The sequence below is a fragment of the Nannobrachium achirus genome (genome assembly GCF_963921795.1).
Source record: "Nannobrachium achirus genome assembly, chromosome: 12".
Classification (NCBI taxonomy): Eukaryota; Metazoa; Chordata; class Actinopteri; order Myctophiformes; family Myctophidae; genus Nannobrachium; species Nannobrachium achirus.
In genome coordinates, this window is record NC_137832.1 from 53,981,382 (window position 1) to 53,997,163 (window position 15,782).

The window sequence follows — 15,782 nt, forward strand, 5'->3', positions numbered from 1 at the left end:
CCCTCCTCAGGCACACACTCACTCACTTCTTGATCTCGTCCTCCACAGCGGTCACTCCGTCTTTATGCGGCAGCAACACCTTGTGTGTGGCACTGCCAAAGTCACACAGCACATAGTTCCCCTGGTCATTGAGGAGGATGTTCTCCACCTGAGAGGAGAGGAGAGGAGAGGAGAGGAGAGGAGAGGAGAGGAGAGGAGAGGAGAGGAGAGGAGAGGAGGAGAGGACTCTTTAACAATACTGCTGACATAACAGAAAGCCTATGGATTTCTGTCATCACTCTGACTTTACCTTTCTAAATTACACCCAGCTAGTTTACTCTTTGACCCGAGCCAACAACGAACCAATTGCAGTAGGAAGAGCTAGCTCTTAAATTTTTACGTTGATAAGCTATCACCTTTTTAGGTGATGTCAGAAAATGTTGTGGTTTATGGACTTAACTACACCGCGGTGATAGCTGCTCACTCCGCAACCAGCAGTTTTTTCCGGTAAACCTGAGCGCAACGGTGGGGGCCGATGGGCAAGGAGGGTCGCGAGCTTATGAGAAACACCTAAAACAAGACCTTAAAACCTGGCGAAAACAGTTGCGTGCATTAGCGCAAGATTCGATGAGGATAAAGGAAATCATTAGCCTACTAGTAAAACTAGTGGAACCGCAATCCTGCCATACGTGAATAATTGTAGTTGTAAACAATAACACAGACAATATAAATCCTTAGTCTAGTAATGGGAAGAAGAGGTTATCATCATGGCCCCAAATAACATTTAAATATCTTGCAATCGGCGACGAGTCTCTTAGTCGCTATATAACCTCTCCATCATCGGCAATAGTCAGTGGTGTGTGTTCCCCACACTCCCGCGCCCCCAGTGTTGCGCTCAGGTTCACCGGGAAAACTGTGGTTGCGCTCACTCCACCCTGGACTATGAATAAGCCTTAAGGGGGAGGTATTGATTTGCTGTTCTCCGGGGGGAGGAGACTTGCTTTGAAAGCTTCACCCAGCTGATGTCTGGCTACTCAGCTGCTAGGGGGTTAACGGCTGCAGCATACTTCTTCTTGCAGAAACAAAGTACAGTCAGCGACGTCTTGAGAACAAAACTATGTTGTTGCGGAAGAGAAAGAACAAACACGCTGCCTTGCTGAAGAGACACCTATGCAAACATTGTGAGTGATAGGTCAGAAATTCAAAGTGTTCATATTGTTTTATTTGCTGCTGTGGCAACATGCAACGGATGGTTCTGACACATTGTCTGAGGAGGTTAGGAGGTACAAACCACTACAGTCCCTCTCAAGCGGAAGTTTCAACTTCGTCTGAAGTGTGCTGCCAGCTTAAGCTTAACACTGTCAATGCCATTGACAAGTATATACTTTTTTTTTCCTTCAAATTCAGGTTCAGTACCATTGAAGACTATACTGTTCTCGCCAATCAGTCTTTTCGTAGTTTTATATTAAACTCAGTTTCCCATGATGCTTTGGGTGTCTGTAAACATCCGCCATAACGGGCCGTAACTAAGCAGCAGACCATCGTGGTAACAATTGTTATTTTCTGGGTGAAAGAAGGCATGTTCGGTGGACATTAGACAGCGTGAATGTACACAACGTGGACACGTAGTGGCTTGACCACTGTGGGTCTTCAAAATAAGTTAATATTAATGAAAAACGCTGGCAAGGTTTACCGACCTGAATTAATAAATACCTGGCATTGATTGTGTTTTAATTGCCTTGCTCAGGGACATTTCGACTCTTAAGCCCTTTGCACACAGGTTTTTTCTGTTTGCGGCATGAATAAAACGCATTGGATTTGGTGTGCAAGGCTGTGCGGAATCGGCGCTGCCGATCCAAAAAGGAGTCATAAAAGAAGTGATGAGTTTTTTACCGCATGCGACAAGACGCACAAATCGAACTGTTTCGATCGAGAAAAAAAACGCAAGGCTGCAGCCACTCGTCGCATGGCTAATTCGGAGCCGGTGTGCATGAGGTCGTAGAGAATCATTGTTTTCTTTTCAAAACATTATATTGTCCGTTTTATCCGTGCGGTTAAACGCGCCTGTGTGCAAAGGGCTTTAGGCTGGAGTCAAGCAAGCAACCTTCTGGTTCACAGAAGGTCCCTCTACCCACTCATCTACAGCAGCCCCTCAAGTAACACGACAACACAAAAGTTTGTTCTCAAACTTTGTTTCGGGGTATACTACAGGCTTTTATCCAGTTGACACTGTTGACAGCTCTGAGGTTAAGGGCTGTTTTTTTTCCTCTCTGGTCCTTTTTGTCCCAGCAGAGTTATGTAAGCAACCATGTAAGGCTGAAGAGAACAGATACACAGAGGGAGCACACTGTTGATAGACCAGTCCCGACTGGGAACGACACACAGCCTACTGATGGCACATTTACACTCGTTGATTCCCAAACATTATACATTTCATTTCAAGCTACACTGTAATATCCTCAGGGTTTATCTAACTCTGAGGGTGTACAAATGGAACCAAATGGACCCATAAGCACAACTGTATAAGCAGGCGTATAACAGTGTTGCCTACCTGACCCTGGCAGGTAAATAGAACTTTCGGGCAGGTGGAGTTTGCTTTCAGGTTGTTTGTTTGAGGGGGGGACACAACCGTCTATAAACACAAAACGAGATGTCTAAACACCCAAACGTTCTGGTGGTCTGTGTAATGTAAAATAAGAGCACTGTTTACCTATAAAGTGATGTTTTCACTGTTGCTACACTTAAAACACTTAAAATATGTAATATATTAAATAACAAGTGTCAACCCATATTCATAGCTACAGTATGTAGGTGTTTGGAGCTGTGTGATTAAAACATTTCATACCCACATTTGTATGCCAGAGTGTAAAATAATAAGTGTTAAATAGATTTGGACGGTAATTCCATTTCTACCTATCATTTCATAATGGACAATTTACTTTTCGGGCAAGTGGGCAAGACCTGTGGGCAAGTAGAACATGTTTATTTCACTCCCGCCAAGCGGAGCGGGTGTATTGTAGTTCTCGCCTCTTTGTTTGTCACAGCGATAACTCAAGAACGGCAAACTTGGCAGAGGAGTATGATTAGGGTCAGGAGCTGTGCCATTCATTTGCTGTATACATTTCTTTTGCCAAGTCAGTTACACCATATGTACGCTTTATATATATAAAGCATGTGACAATAGTGCATTTCTAGTTGGCTTTTGGCCATGTCCATGCCTGCGCACCGAACACAGACTTACAACAGGGTATAAGATGAGAAGGACATTTAGATAAAACATTGCCATGTTCACATGTAGGCTTGTAGCAGGCATTTGTCAATATACCATTTTTGCAGGTCTGTAACTCTGAGAGTGTACAAATGGAACCAAATGGAGCCGTACAGGTCCATTTGTACACTCAAGAGTTATGGGGGGTCCGTTTGAGAACCACTAGTACTTGTGGACTGGACTCCTAATGTAATGTGCCGTAATCACGGTAGTGTCATAGTAAATCATTGTAATACATATTCTGAAGAAAACCTGGAGACTTGACATTCAGTAATTGGGTATTATGATCAAAATATGAACATAATAGAAGTGTGCAAAACAGAAAATCTAAAGGTTTGCCACTGAGGCGGCAGAGTCTTTGTCTGTTTTTGTCCCATTGTGTCTGTGTAACGGACACATTGATGAGCAGGGACGTGCACAGAATGTTAGAGAGGCAGGGGCTGACATTTCTAAAAGGGCCTTTTGGTGAAAATATCGAAAATAGCAGACCTCCAAACTCGGAGGTCTGCTATTTTCGGTGCGTGATACCACACTGATCTAAGCAAAATCAAGTCAATACTGGAGATGTGGCATAATGGCATGGAATTTCTACACAGAGAGGGCAATTCTTTCAACATAAGATGCTGCATTCAAGTTCAGGAGAGTTTGGACAAGGCAAATTGTCTTGCTGCCTTCAGGTATGGCAAGGAAAGAGGGCATTTGTATTTCTTTCACCATAGTAAAACAAAAAAACTACATTCATGGTCTGGAGAGGGCACTTTTTACAGACTAATAAAAGGCCAGGGGCTCAAGCACCCTTTGATGTCTATGTGTGCACATGCCCGTTGATGAGCCCTGGTGCACACAGGGAGAGGGGGTTGGGTTGGGGGGAGGTGGTCTCACCTTGAGGTCCCGGTGGATGACGGGGGTCTTGCACTGGTGCAGGCGGGCCACGGCCTCGCAGGTGTCACAGAAGATGTGGAGGACCTCGGCTTCCGTGAAGCCCACGTTCAGACGCTGGTTCATCTGCTTCACCACCTGGCCCGCTGAGGAGAGGACACAACACAACGCAGGTCAACAAAATCTGTCACCACATCTTAGCAAATCATTAACCTCGCGTCACCAGACTTTCCACCTCAGAGGAAAGCCGGGTATTCATTTTAAACGGGCCACGTGATTCGGTTTAGGCGTGACCTAAAACAGCAACAGGCAGAAGAAGCGGGTTTGGTCCCCCCTGTTTGTTTCCCCTATTTAAATGCTTGAGAAGTGTAGTCTTGCCAGCCGCTACGAGTTTGGACTAAAAGATGGATATACCAAACAAACTTTCAAAAAATAAGCAAAACTATGCCGCATCAAGGGTTTTATTGGGTAGGCCCTAAAGTGCCCTAAAGTGCCCTAGAGTGTGGGGAATTATTTTGGGTTAAAACTGATTCCGGTTTGGTAGGTCTAATATCTATGACTACGAGATGATGTAGGTTGTTTCCACTCCCGACCGGATCAGAAACCCGAAATGCTACCGATCCCAGGGTAGCAAATCATAGCTGTGGGGCAGAGATAGACCTTGCATCAACACATTTCAACTTTGCCAACCCGCTCCAATACATGGCTTTGTTTGTGTGTTTTTCAAAGTGTTTTTTTCCATTGCATCAAATAGTGATATTTGACTCCCTATTATCAAGATATCTGACCCCCCATCCTGTGATGTCATGTGGATCTATCATCATCAGCCGTACCGCTTAATTCACACAGAGGTGTGATTTTTGAGCAGTGCTAACCGCTCCTATGTTTGACTATGTATGCAGTACCAACAGCTCTCAGGAGACTAACGTCATAGAAAGTACTCACGGAGTACTGTCACGGACAAAACGGCCCATACAAGGAGATACCATGCGGGATGGATGCTCAGTTCGCACAGGTGTGATTTTTGTAAATGATGCCCTACAGCGGGGGTAGGCAACCTTAGGCAAAGGGGTGCTAACATTGGCACAGGGTAGGGTGATCTCAATGGCACACTATTATAAGTGCGAGAGAGAGTTTTTATTTTAATGTAATATTCAAGAGAGGTTTAGTGACTTTAGTCAGTTAAATGATGTCCCCTCACATTAAATACAAACACTGTACATCCTGCATATAATTCTACATTCATTCAAACTCCTAACTCTGACTGGGGAGCTCACCACACGTCACAACATGACGCGCTGCGAGCTTATAGCTAGGCTATTTTCTGCAAGGAGATTTGGTGTAACAGGAGAAAGGTACTGCCCATGTATGTATAGAGCCCTGGGGGCATCTGGTCAGCTAGGAATACAGTGTTTAAGTGGTTAAACCAAACCGTATGCGGAAAAGGTGGACCCGCACAAAGTCCTTCGCACTGAGGAAAGTCCGATCTGCACAGAAACATTTGCACCCTGTACAGTTTTGTACAGGCCTGTAATGCATCACATAGACAATCCAGACAAATGTTTTTGAGCAGAGGACAAAGGACAGTTTTTATTTAAGGCCTGGCTGAATTCTTGGTTTTGGTTAGTTCTCGTTTGTTAGACAGAGTGTCTATCACCGTGTCGAGATCAATAAAGCTCTCCGAGGCCTTCAGAATGAAGGTTGTAGATTTTTATTCCACTGTCAAGTGGAGATTGGGAACATTTAGAACTGCTGCCAACGTGGCTCGGTCAGGCCGTCAAGAGGCCTAAAGATGTTAAAATGTCATTACGGGGCCTACACGTCAACTCTAGCCACGGTTGACGTCAAAGTGCATGCTTGCAGTTACTACAGCTTTTTGATCTACTGGTAGACCAGGACAGGCCTCTAAGTAGATCAGGACAATTATTGAAAAGCCAGACAAAGGCATCCATTCATTTCATGCTGTGCATAAAACCTTTCTTGAAAGATAAGTCAGAATTAATTTTGATTTGATTATGAAGTGTTTACTGCCATTGAGTATCGTCAATTGACCCAAGGCTCACGCTGCCATCGGTGAGTCACTCGCCAAAGCGTATTTTCAGTGGTTTACGGTAGAGCAGGGTTCTTCAACAGGGGGTCCGGGACCCCTAGGCCTTGGGGGTCCTCAGAGTTACTACAGGGGGTCCTCCAAATCTTTGTCCACTTGAACCCTAGTATACCTATACTGTGTGGAACATAAGCTGCGCGGCGTTGTGAGCTTGTAGATCTGCTATTCTTGGCAAAGAGGTTTGGTGTAGACTAGAGTATATAGAAAAACACACTAAGTATTGACGGTTCAAGTCGCTCAATGTCTAAAAATACCCATTAAACCAACAACCTACACTGATGATATTGCTGTCAAACAAGTCTAAGCTGTCTCAGAAAACTATGAAAATGTTTAACCTCCAACACAATTTTATACAGTACGTAGTGGGGGTCCATGTTTATCTCTCTCTCAGCTAAGGGGTCCTCGGCCCGAAAACATTGAAGACCCCTGCGGTAGAGGGTGCTCGTCCGCAGTCTGTGAATGATCCTAGCTTCACCGAAAAAGAGTACAGACAAAAAATCACGTGATCTCAACAAAACTAAGATGTTTCCAAAAACAAGCTAAATTCAACTGCCTATACTGTCCAGGCCGGACCATTTCTTTTCCCCCGACTCTAGAAGACCCCAGAGTGTTCTCCCATGTTCGGATCGTAGCATTTTCTTCATTTTCATATATTATTATTTAAATTTCAAATTTGTATTCTTATTTTTGTGCAGTCTCCAGTAAGTGAACGTGCTATTGTTTATTGATGTTTCGGTGTCTCATAATCCCGTAAGGGATGGGTCTTTTTGACAAAATAAAGATTCATTCATTCGTTCATTCATTCAACAGACAGATACTGTACCTTTACAGAACTCCATGAGGATGAGGACCTCCCATACGCTGTCTGACACGGCGTTGATGGTGGAATCCAGGTAGCTCACGATGTTCTTATGACCCGACAGCTCTTTCTGTGGAAGAGGAAGGTATCAATTGTAAATACTATAACAGTGGTGTTCAACCCTTTTCATATAAAGGTCCATTATTTATACTGCATTTGAGCCGCGGACCACCATTTTGATGAGTTAGCCTCTCGAGCCTTAGGAGAGATAAGAGGCAAACGTTGATCAAAATAACACATTTTCTACATTCTCTAATTGTGTAGACTTCTTGTAAATTTGTTTAACTCTTGAGAGCATAAAATGAAACCTTTCCATTTCACTATCTCAAGAGTTAAAGATCTATAAGGGTCCATTGCCAACTGGTTGCCAACTCTCCATCATTTATCTGGGGACCACCTGAAACCTCCTCAAGGGCCACTGGTGGTCCTTGGACCACTGGTTGAAAACCACTGTTACTTCTGTTAATGCTAATACCATTCAGGCCGGAAACACATTTTTGTGTAGTACAGTACATGTACAGTATGTAGTAACATATTTGTTTTTGTAATTTTTGAATAATATTTAAATTTAGGTCAGGCCTAAATGGATAAATGAAGATATTTTTGTTATCGAAACATTTGACCTATTGATGTATTACCATTATGGAACTGATAGATAGATAGATACCTTTATTAGCTGAAAACATATTAACTGAAACATGGAATTGATAAAAATCCTAATGATATCCATCCCTACTGAACAGTTGTTTACTTAAAAAAAATAAAAGTGCAAAAGTACCAAATGATCATAAAATAACTCCAAAGAGCTTGGGCAGCATAATCTAAAAATCCTCTGAAGTCAAATTATCACAGTGAGTGGAAAAGACCATTAGCCTTAATAGTGTAATTCTTCATTGCGGCCCAGTTTTCCACAGAACATTTCATTGGCCAAGTACTGCACATAAACTACATGCAGTGTGTCCTCTGCCTCTAACCCTTCCTAGATATTAAGCAGAAGCGGGCAGCAGCTGCTGAACGGCAACAGGGACCTCAAGGACACTTGGACACGGTGCCAGAGGCTTCGGAACCAAACCGGGACCATACAATTCCACTCCCAGACTCCCAATCCCTATCTCCTGAGCTATTGCACTCACAAAAGCCTTAAAAAAATGTTAAAGAGGTGGTGCCATAGTTTTTTACTTTTTTCAGTTTTGTATGTGTCTATGGAGTTAACATTACTCTAATAATTTTAACACCACCTGTTCTACACCTGGCATGAGGGCGAGTAGATAATGAGTAATGACAGAGGTTTCATTTTTGTGCGAGTTAAGCCCCACAGGACAGTTGCGTTTTTTTCGTTTGCGGCATGAATAAAACGCATTGGATTTGGTGTGCAAGGCTGTGCAGAATCGGCGCTGCAGATCCAAAAAGGAGTCATAAAAGGAGTGATGAGTTTTTTACCGCATGCGACAAGACGCACAAATCGAACTGGGTTCGATCGAGAAATAAACGCACGGCGGCAGCCACTCGTCGCACGGCTAATTCGGAGCCGGTGTGCATGAGGTCATAGAGAATCATTGTTTTCTTTTCAAAAAATTATATTGTGCGTTTTATCCGTGCGGTTAAACGCGCCTGTGTGCAAAGGGCTTTATTCCTCTAAAACACATGAGTGTGCTATGTTACATGGAGAAACGACAGTGGCCGAGCTAGAAAAGAGCAATTTATGCATTCGTGTGCATGCGTGTCGGTGTCTTGTTATACTAGGCTTTGAAGAGCCAGCTGTAGCAGGGAAGGAACTGCTGTGTGTTGTGGAAACTGACACACCTAAGGCGATGGTGCAACAGGCCAGATCTGTGTCAGTGGTTCAAGTTGTGTGTGTGTGTGTGTGTGTGTGTGTGTGTGTGTGTGTGTGTGTGTGTGTGTGTGTGTGTGTGTGTGTGCGCAAGAGTTCACCCTACACACTCACTGTTCCAGTGAATCAGTCGTACTTGCTCGCTTGCTCGCACACTCGCGTGCGTGCGTGTGTACACACACACACACGCACACACACACACACACACCTATACTTGTGAGGACATCGTCACTATGGGATAGAATGGTGACTTTTTTGGGCCATTTTAACCCAAAACTGAGAATAACCAATCTACAACTTCACAGTAAAATAGCAGAACGCGAACGTGTACAGTAGGTCTCCTATTTTCGGTGCAAGACAGACAAGTATAATAAAGCAATAGCTCCAACCCCTAAACCTAACCTCGAAATGTCTTAATCCTAACCCAATCCTCAAGCCCAAATCCTCAAGTTTGACCAGATAGCATCCATTTCTCGTTTGAGGGACCTGGAAAATGGTCCTCACAATGTCTATGTCCCACATTCTGCTATACTTGTATACTTGTGGGGACAATTGGGCCACAGAGTACACACACACACACACGCACACACACACACACACACACACACACACACACAGTGTAAGTGCTATGGGCCGTAAGTGCTATGAGCTAAGGTGGAGTCTGAATAGGTGAGTCTTCAGACCACGGCGGAAGCTAGGGAGTGAGTCTGCAGTACTAAGTGCAATGGAGAGTTTATTACACACACACACGCACACACTCCTAGCCAGACAACTCAGTTCTTCGGTTACACAGAAAGGGTCAGAAGTTCAACAGATACATCTGTGGTAAGTAGCAGATTAGTGATCATTTAGTGTGTAGAATGAGGATGACTGTCAGGATGAGGCCATCTCAACAATGGCAGCCTGTTGTCCACGGCAGCCATGTGAGTTCTTAACTGTGCATGCGTTACGTTGTGCTGTTTCAATGACTGATGAGCCAAGTCATAATTTACCCATGTGAAAAGAGCAGCCAATTGTATGCATGTTGTTGCTGTGCAAGATTTTAGTCCAGTTGGAAACTGTTAACAGCACCTCGGATTCTAAAAGTAATCTAAACTATCAAATAGAGATTGTCAACGTCAAACGTGCCTACGTACAGTACAAACCTTATGTATACTTCAAGGTAGGTGTCTAACAATTTGCTTATAATGTGTTTCTATCGTCTGAATTCTCATTTGGATTGACATGCATTGCTCATTTATACACAATACATGTGCAACTCTGACCCAGAGGCCATGCTCTGTAAGTATGGCTCGTCTGAAGTTGTATAAGTCAGTGAGTTGTTTTCAAATACAGAAACCTCAGGTTATAAAGGGGCAGTCATAGCTGAATGAGCCCATCTGGGGAGACAGAGACCCTGGTTATCCCAGGTACGATTCCAGGCCAGGCAGGCAATGTCGATCTACGTCCCTGAGCAAGACTTAACCCTTAATCACTCTCGAGGACTGTAGGACGAATTCACCTATATGTATATATACATACTGTATGCACATATTGTGACTATTCTATTCTCTATACTGTATACATATATTGTGACTATTCTATTCTCTAAAGCTCCCATGGTTCACCCACTCGCTTGCTCTCGCTGCCTGTCAAACACACAACCTGACATGACAGCTGTCAGCAGAATTCGTACATTTATAACGACAGCCTACACAAATTAAAGGGTGTCGTTTTCAGCTCTGCGTATGTTGGTTCCTTTGATCCCAGATAACTCCAGTGTCTCCTCAGGAGCAAATTCTACCAAACTATCGGTCGCTAGGGATGGGAATACAGAACCAGAATGCTTAGCTCAGAGAAACGACATCATATGCCTCAAAAGTTATCCATTCCTTTTTATCAATGCAGAGCATGTTTTTCTGAAAGTTGCTTGAATATATATTCTGTAAAGTTATTTCCGGGTAGAATTTCTATGGCGTTTTCAGACTTTTGACAATTAAAACTAAAGTCTCCTGTGTGGACATGATGATCTGGTCTATAAGGGAATCGATAAAGAATTGGGACGATAAGCAGAATTGCTAATGGGATTAGCATCATTAAAATGAAATCATATAATTTCCCATCCTAATTTTGCAGATGAGTTTTGTCCATATTTGACACTGTAAGTTTCATAAGCACAAGGACACTCTGGGTGCCAAATCAGTGCAATTGGCAGTGTTGTTTTTGACAGCAGGTTTTTATTTAGTTTTAGTGTTTTGAATACAATTCTATTTAGTTTTAGTCATATTTCAGTCAGAAATGTTTTGGTTTAGTCTTGTTTTAGTCGACTAATATTTTGACGGGCCTTGATCGTAATGACTGATTTTACACTTGATTGTACGCTGATCTGCTATTTTCAGAGCGCAACACGCGAGCGCCAAACATAAATCTTTTAGTTCTACTGCATCTCTTCTCCACTAGTCCCTCCCTAACATTTTAGTCTATTTTTTATTTGTTGACAAAATTGTCAATATATTTAGTCCTAGTTTTAGTCATTATAGCTTATTTAGTTCTTATTTAGTTTTCGCCAGTGAAAGAAAAGGTAGTCGACCAATCAGCACAAGCGTATCGCCCTTCCTGTTACTTTTATCATCCCCCTCATCACCCAGGGCAAAAGAATGCTGGGTGTTGAATGAATATGTGAATAATAATAATATATGCATGTGGCATGACGTTGTGCATTTACCATGATGGTGATCTCTCTCTTGTAGATGTTCAGGTCGGGGACATTGTTGACGTACATCCTTTTAAGGGCGCAGCGGACGCCGCTGTGTGTACGAGCCAGGAACACCACCGAGAATCCTCCTGAAGTAGAAACAACACAGCAAGACGCTAGGTTAGCAGGGTCTACGAAAGCGTGCACACTACACAATGTAGCAACCACTTTCAACAAGGTATGGGACGATAATCGTTATCGTTTATCGTGATAAAAAACAGTTACAATAATCGTATCGTGGAGATTTAAATTTATCGTGAAATTATCCTCCGTCATGCACTGGGATAAATTCACCTTTTATTTGCCAAGCTGAATATTTGGTACCACTTAAATCTTACATGATGGTGAAGGAATTCCACAGAAAAAGAGAGTTTGAATCTCAAGAAGGGGAAGTGTTCAGACTTCCTGGTTGAGTAATCATTAGGAAATATATCCAATTCCATTTCTTTCTTTTGCGTTGTGAGCTTTTAGATCATCTATTTTCACTATTTGGTGTATACAGTAATAGGGCGTAAATGGTTAAGAGACATTTTGTTGCTTAACAGATGGAACTTTTTAAAATTCCGCTTATTGCCCAACAACCTGTATACATATAGTAGTTCCCATTTTCATTTTTAGCTTCAGATTCTGTTGGGTTACAGCCTGTTTTGTCTGCCTGTGTTTTTTAATAGCAACAAGTCTCCGGGAAACAAACTCAACATCTCTAATAAACTACAGAGTAAGCTAAGCGTATTCAGCTTGTGTTGGGCTCAATATTTCCGGGCGGCAGTGGCTCAGGGGTAGAGTGGCACCTTGGCAACCGGAAGGCTCCCAGTTCGATCCTGGGTTCCCTCAGAGTTACAGTAGTGTCGAAGTGTTCTTGAGCAAGACACTGAACCCCTAGTTTCTCCTGATGAGCAGGTTGGTGCCTTACATGGTTTTCGCCGCCAACTTTGTGTATATATGTGTGTGTGTGTGTGTGTGTGTGTGTGTGTGTGTGTGTGTGTGTGTGTGTGTGTGTGTGTGTGTGTGTGTGTGTGTGTGTGTGAATGGATGAATGTAATGCACAATCATTGCAAAGCACATTGGATAAAGGCACTATATAAATGCAAATTTAACATTTACATGGCTGTCAAATGAAAATGAATATTGTCACCAACATAATGTCCTGCTCATGTACTACATGTGAAACCACACATCTCAAACTGAGCCATGGAGTATGGAAACAAATCCAGAACCCAGTAAAATAGGTTTCACGGCACACAGTTATAGCTCTTGCAGTTGAAAAGAGCTAAAAGTGAACAACAGACAGAGCCACTTCTGGCCTCATTAGCAGACCTGGCTGACAAACTGAACGCTGAGCATCAAGGACCCAGCAGGCCACCAGCAGAAAGACAAGGAGGAGCCACAATGGTGCACTTGTTGCTCAAGGATCCCATAGGTCAGTTGGAAAGAAATTAGCATGGATTTGGTCAGTGGTGGGAAAAAGTACTCACGTTTTTACTTAAGTTAAAGTATCAATACTGCAACATAGAAATACTCTGTTACAAGTAAAAGTCCAGTATTCTAAATGTACTTGAGTAAAAGTACGAACGTATTGGCATCAAAATATACTTAACACATAATGTTTTTAGTACATTTGATGTATTAAGTATATTTTGTGATGCGACACATTGTGAGCTTGTAGATCGTCTAGCCTTTTTTCAAATAAACGTAGTGGAGTAAAAGTACAATATTTGGATGCGAGATGTAATGGAGTAGAAGTAAAAGTGTTGGAAATTTAAAATACTCAAGTAAAATACTAATACATCAAAATTTTACTTAAATACAGTACTAGACTAGTAAAGGTACTTAGTTCCTTTACACCACTGGTCAGTTGGAAAGAAAAAAAAAGCATGGATTTGGTTTGGAAATGAGCAGAGGAGGAGGGGGACAAAGGCTTTCATTGAAGTGAGAAAACACTCACAAGACACCGTGTCTTTTGGGATGGGACATTTTCTTGCATGCGGTGCTGCTTTAAGAACTTTGGCAAACACTCCACGAGAGTAAAACAAATGTCTACCACCACCACTATGCCCACCGTGTAGAAACAAACAGGTTGGAATAGAGCGCCTGTTGTACGCGGTCACAATAGCGGGAGCTAGTGTAGCAGAAGTTATCAGATTAAACTACAGCCCACCAGGCACACCTTGGATTACAGAATTAAACACACATGGGGGGGCAAGGGGTTTAATGATACCCATCTGCAGCAGCCATCTGATGGCTGACAGACAGACCTGCTTTCTAGCCTGTGTAGAAGGAGGCTGGTCCTGTCCTGTCACATTAGCTCATTTAGCTGTGGTCATGTTACTGATCCTGGCTCAATGCGTATTATAAAGCTTATAACCAAATTAGCCCTTGCGTCCCAATTTTCCAATAACCCCCCCCCCCCCAAAAGAAAAGACAAATGTTTTAAAAATAGTGTTGTTAGCTTGTAGATTTTCTCTATATTTGAAAAAATATAAAATAGGGCTTAGGCTGATTTATACTAACCCTAACTATCAGAGTCAGACAAATAAATATAGAAATATGCATTATATCTAATGTATTAATCAATTATTTTTTTCTGTGTCAATTCATTGATATATGAGAAATTGAAATGCCAATATTATATGCCTCTCACTTATTTGATTATGCTTCTCACATTAACCCAAATAAGTCGGTTATTGGTTCTAGATTTCGGTTTCGATATATGTTTGGTTATTTGCCCAGGCCTAGTACAGTACAGTCAGATCTATCTGGAGTTTAGTTCATGACTGGCTCAATGTCATCCCTCTCAGACATAGAGTGGCTGACGTTACATCAGCGCATCTGCTGTTGACACAGTGGAGAGTTGGGGTCAGAGTTCAAATAAGGATCAAGTAAGTCAACCACTGAGCGCATGACTGCCTCCACCAAAACAACATGTGCCAACTTGGTGTGTCAGAGAGACGCCACATACTGTAGGTAATCACTATTTATCATCACTGTCAGGAACGAGTCTAAAAGGTTTTACATTACAGCGTGTCTGGATTAAGGCGCTACTGTGGTAGACAGATTGCAGCAATCAGCTTCTTCTTCCGAAGCCTCGCTGCTTTAAGGAAACGCTGAGCAAAAATACTGCTAGTTGGGTCGACACAGCCGAACAAAACTTCGTCTCGAAACACCCATAGCCTCCCAAACACAGTGCAATATGAACTTGTTAGCTTTCGTTCGCTTTTTTGGTGGGGAAACCATTCTATAATGACATGCACAAAATAGGGACTGAACGATAATGAATTGCTTTTTGTAAGGATTTATCTTTTTATTTTTCATAATCAATTCATTTGATTAGTTCAATTAACTGTTCAAACCTTGACTGAAATATTCAGGTAAAAACATGCCCGTACACCGTACAGTCATGTGGCATAATATTTTTTCCAAATTGAAAATTGAATCTCCATCAAACTCTTTGGTAAAAAATAAAGTGCATGAAAGCCGCAAAGTTAAGAGCCTTTAGCACAACGACCAACAACAACGAATACAATCTCACTCCCTTTAGATTATCCATATCCTCCTCTTAGGGGATCTACGTCATGTTGATATATTTTATTAAAAAGAAATGTCGGTCCGATATATTGGTCTAAACCCTAGCTGAGATTTACAAAACTGAAACACTGATAGGCCTATATGAGATTCATACCATCAGTAATAGCGTTACTGGACTTGGTGCAAAATTCCATTACGCAAATCAAATTAAACATTTGCCAAGAAGAGGAAGTCTGCATGGACCAATGGATTGGAATAAAACAGGAAATATACAGTAGAGAAGTAGAGGGATTTTATGCTCATTAAAATGGCCCCTTTACACGGCCTCTGTAAATCAAGCTTTTTGCACAGCTCAACATGGGAAACTGCGTAATAAAGACGAATGAATTATGGAAGAATGAAGGCGAGAAGATTATTAAGGAGGTGCCCACAACCAACAGTATATTCAGATAGTTACAGGATCCAGTAAGACCCAGTTGTTTGGCATGTTACAAAATATGAATGGGCGTGACGTCGATGACACAGCAAACTTTTCAAAAGAGCACTACACCCTGAAGAAGGTGCTGCTAGCTGACACGCGTTGGTATGTTTTTTTTTTAC

The 15,782-nt window shown here is 42.3% G+C and overlaps 1 protein-coding gene across 2 annotated transcripts in view; it reads right to left on the reverse strand.

Annotated features, from left to right (window-relative positions):
• bmp2k (BMP2 inducible kinase) overlaps positions 1-15,782 on the reverse strand; it is an 81,287-nt gene that overhangs the window by 39,700 nt on the left and 25,805 nt on the right. For both annotated transcript variants that reach the window (XM_080738101.1, XM_080738100.1), the window contains exons 2-5: positions 11,628-11,746; positions 7,057-7,162; positions 4,130-4,272; positions 27-148 (exon numbers count right to left, since the gene is read on the reverse strand). In XM_080738101.1, coding sequence (XP_080594227.1) covers positions 27-148; positions 4,130-4,272; positions 7,057-7,162; positions 11,628-11,746 — 490 coding nt within the window. The remainder of the gene's footprint in view (positions 1-26; positions 149-4,129; positions 4,273-7,056; positions 7,163-11,627; positions 11,747-15,782) is intronic.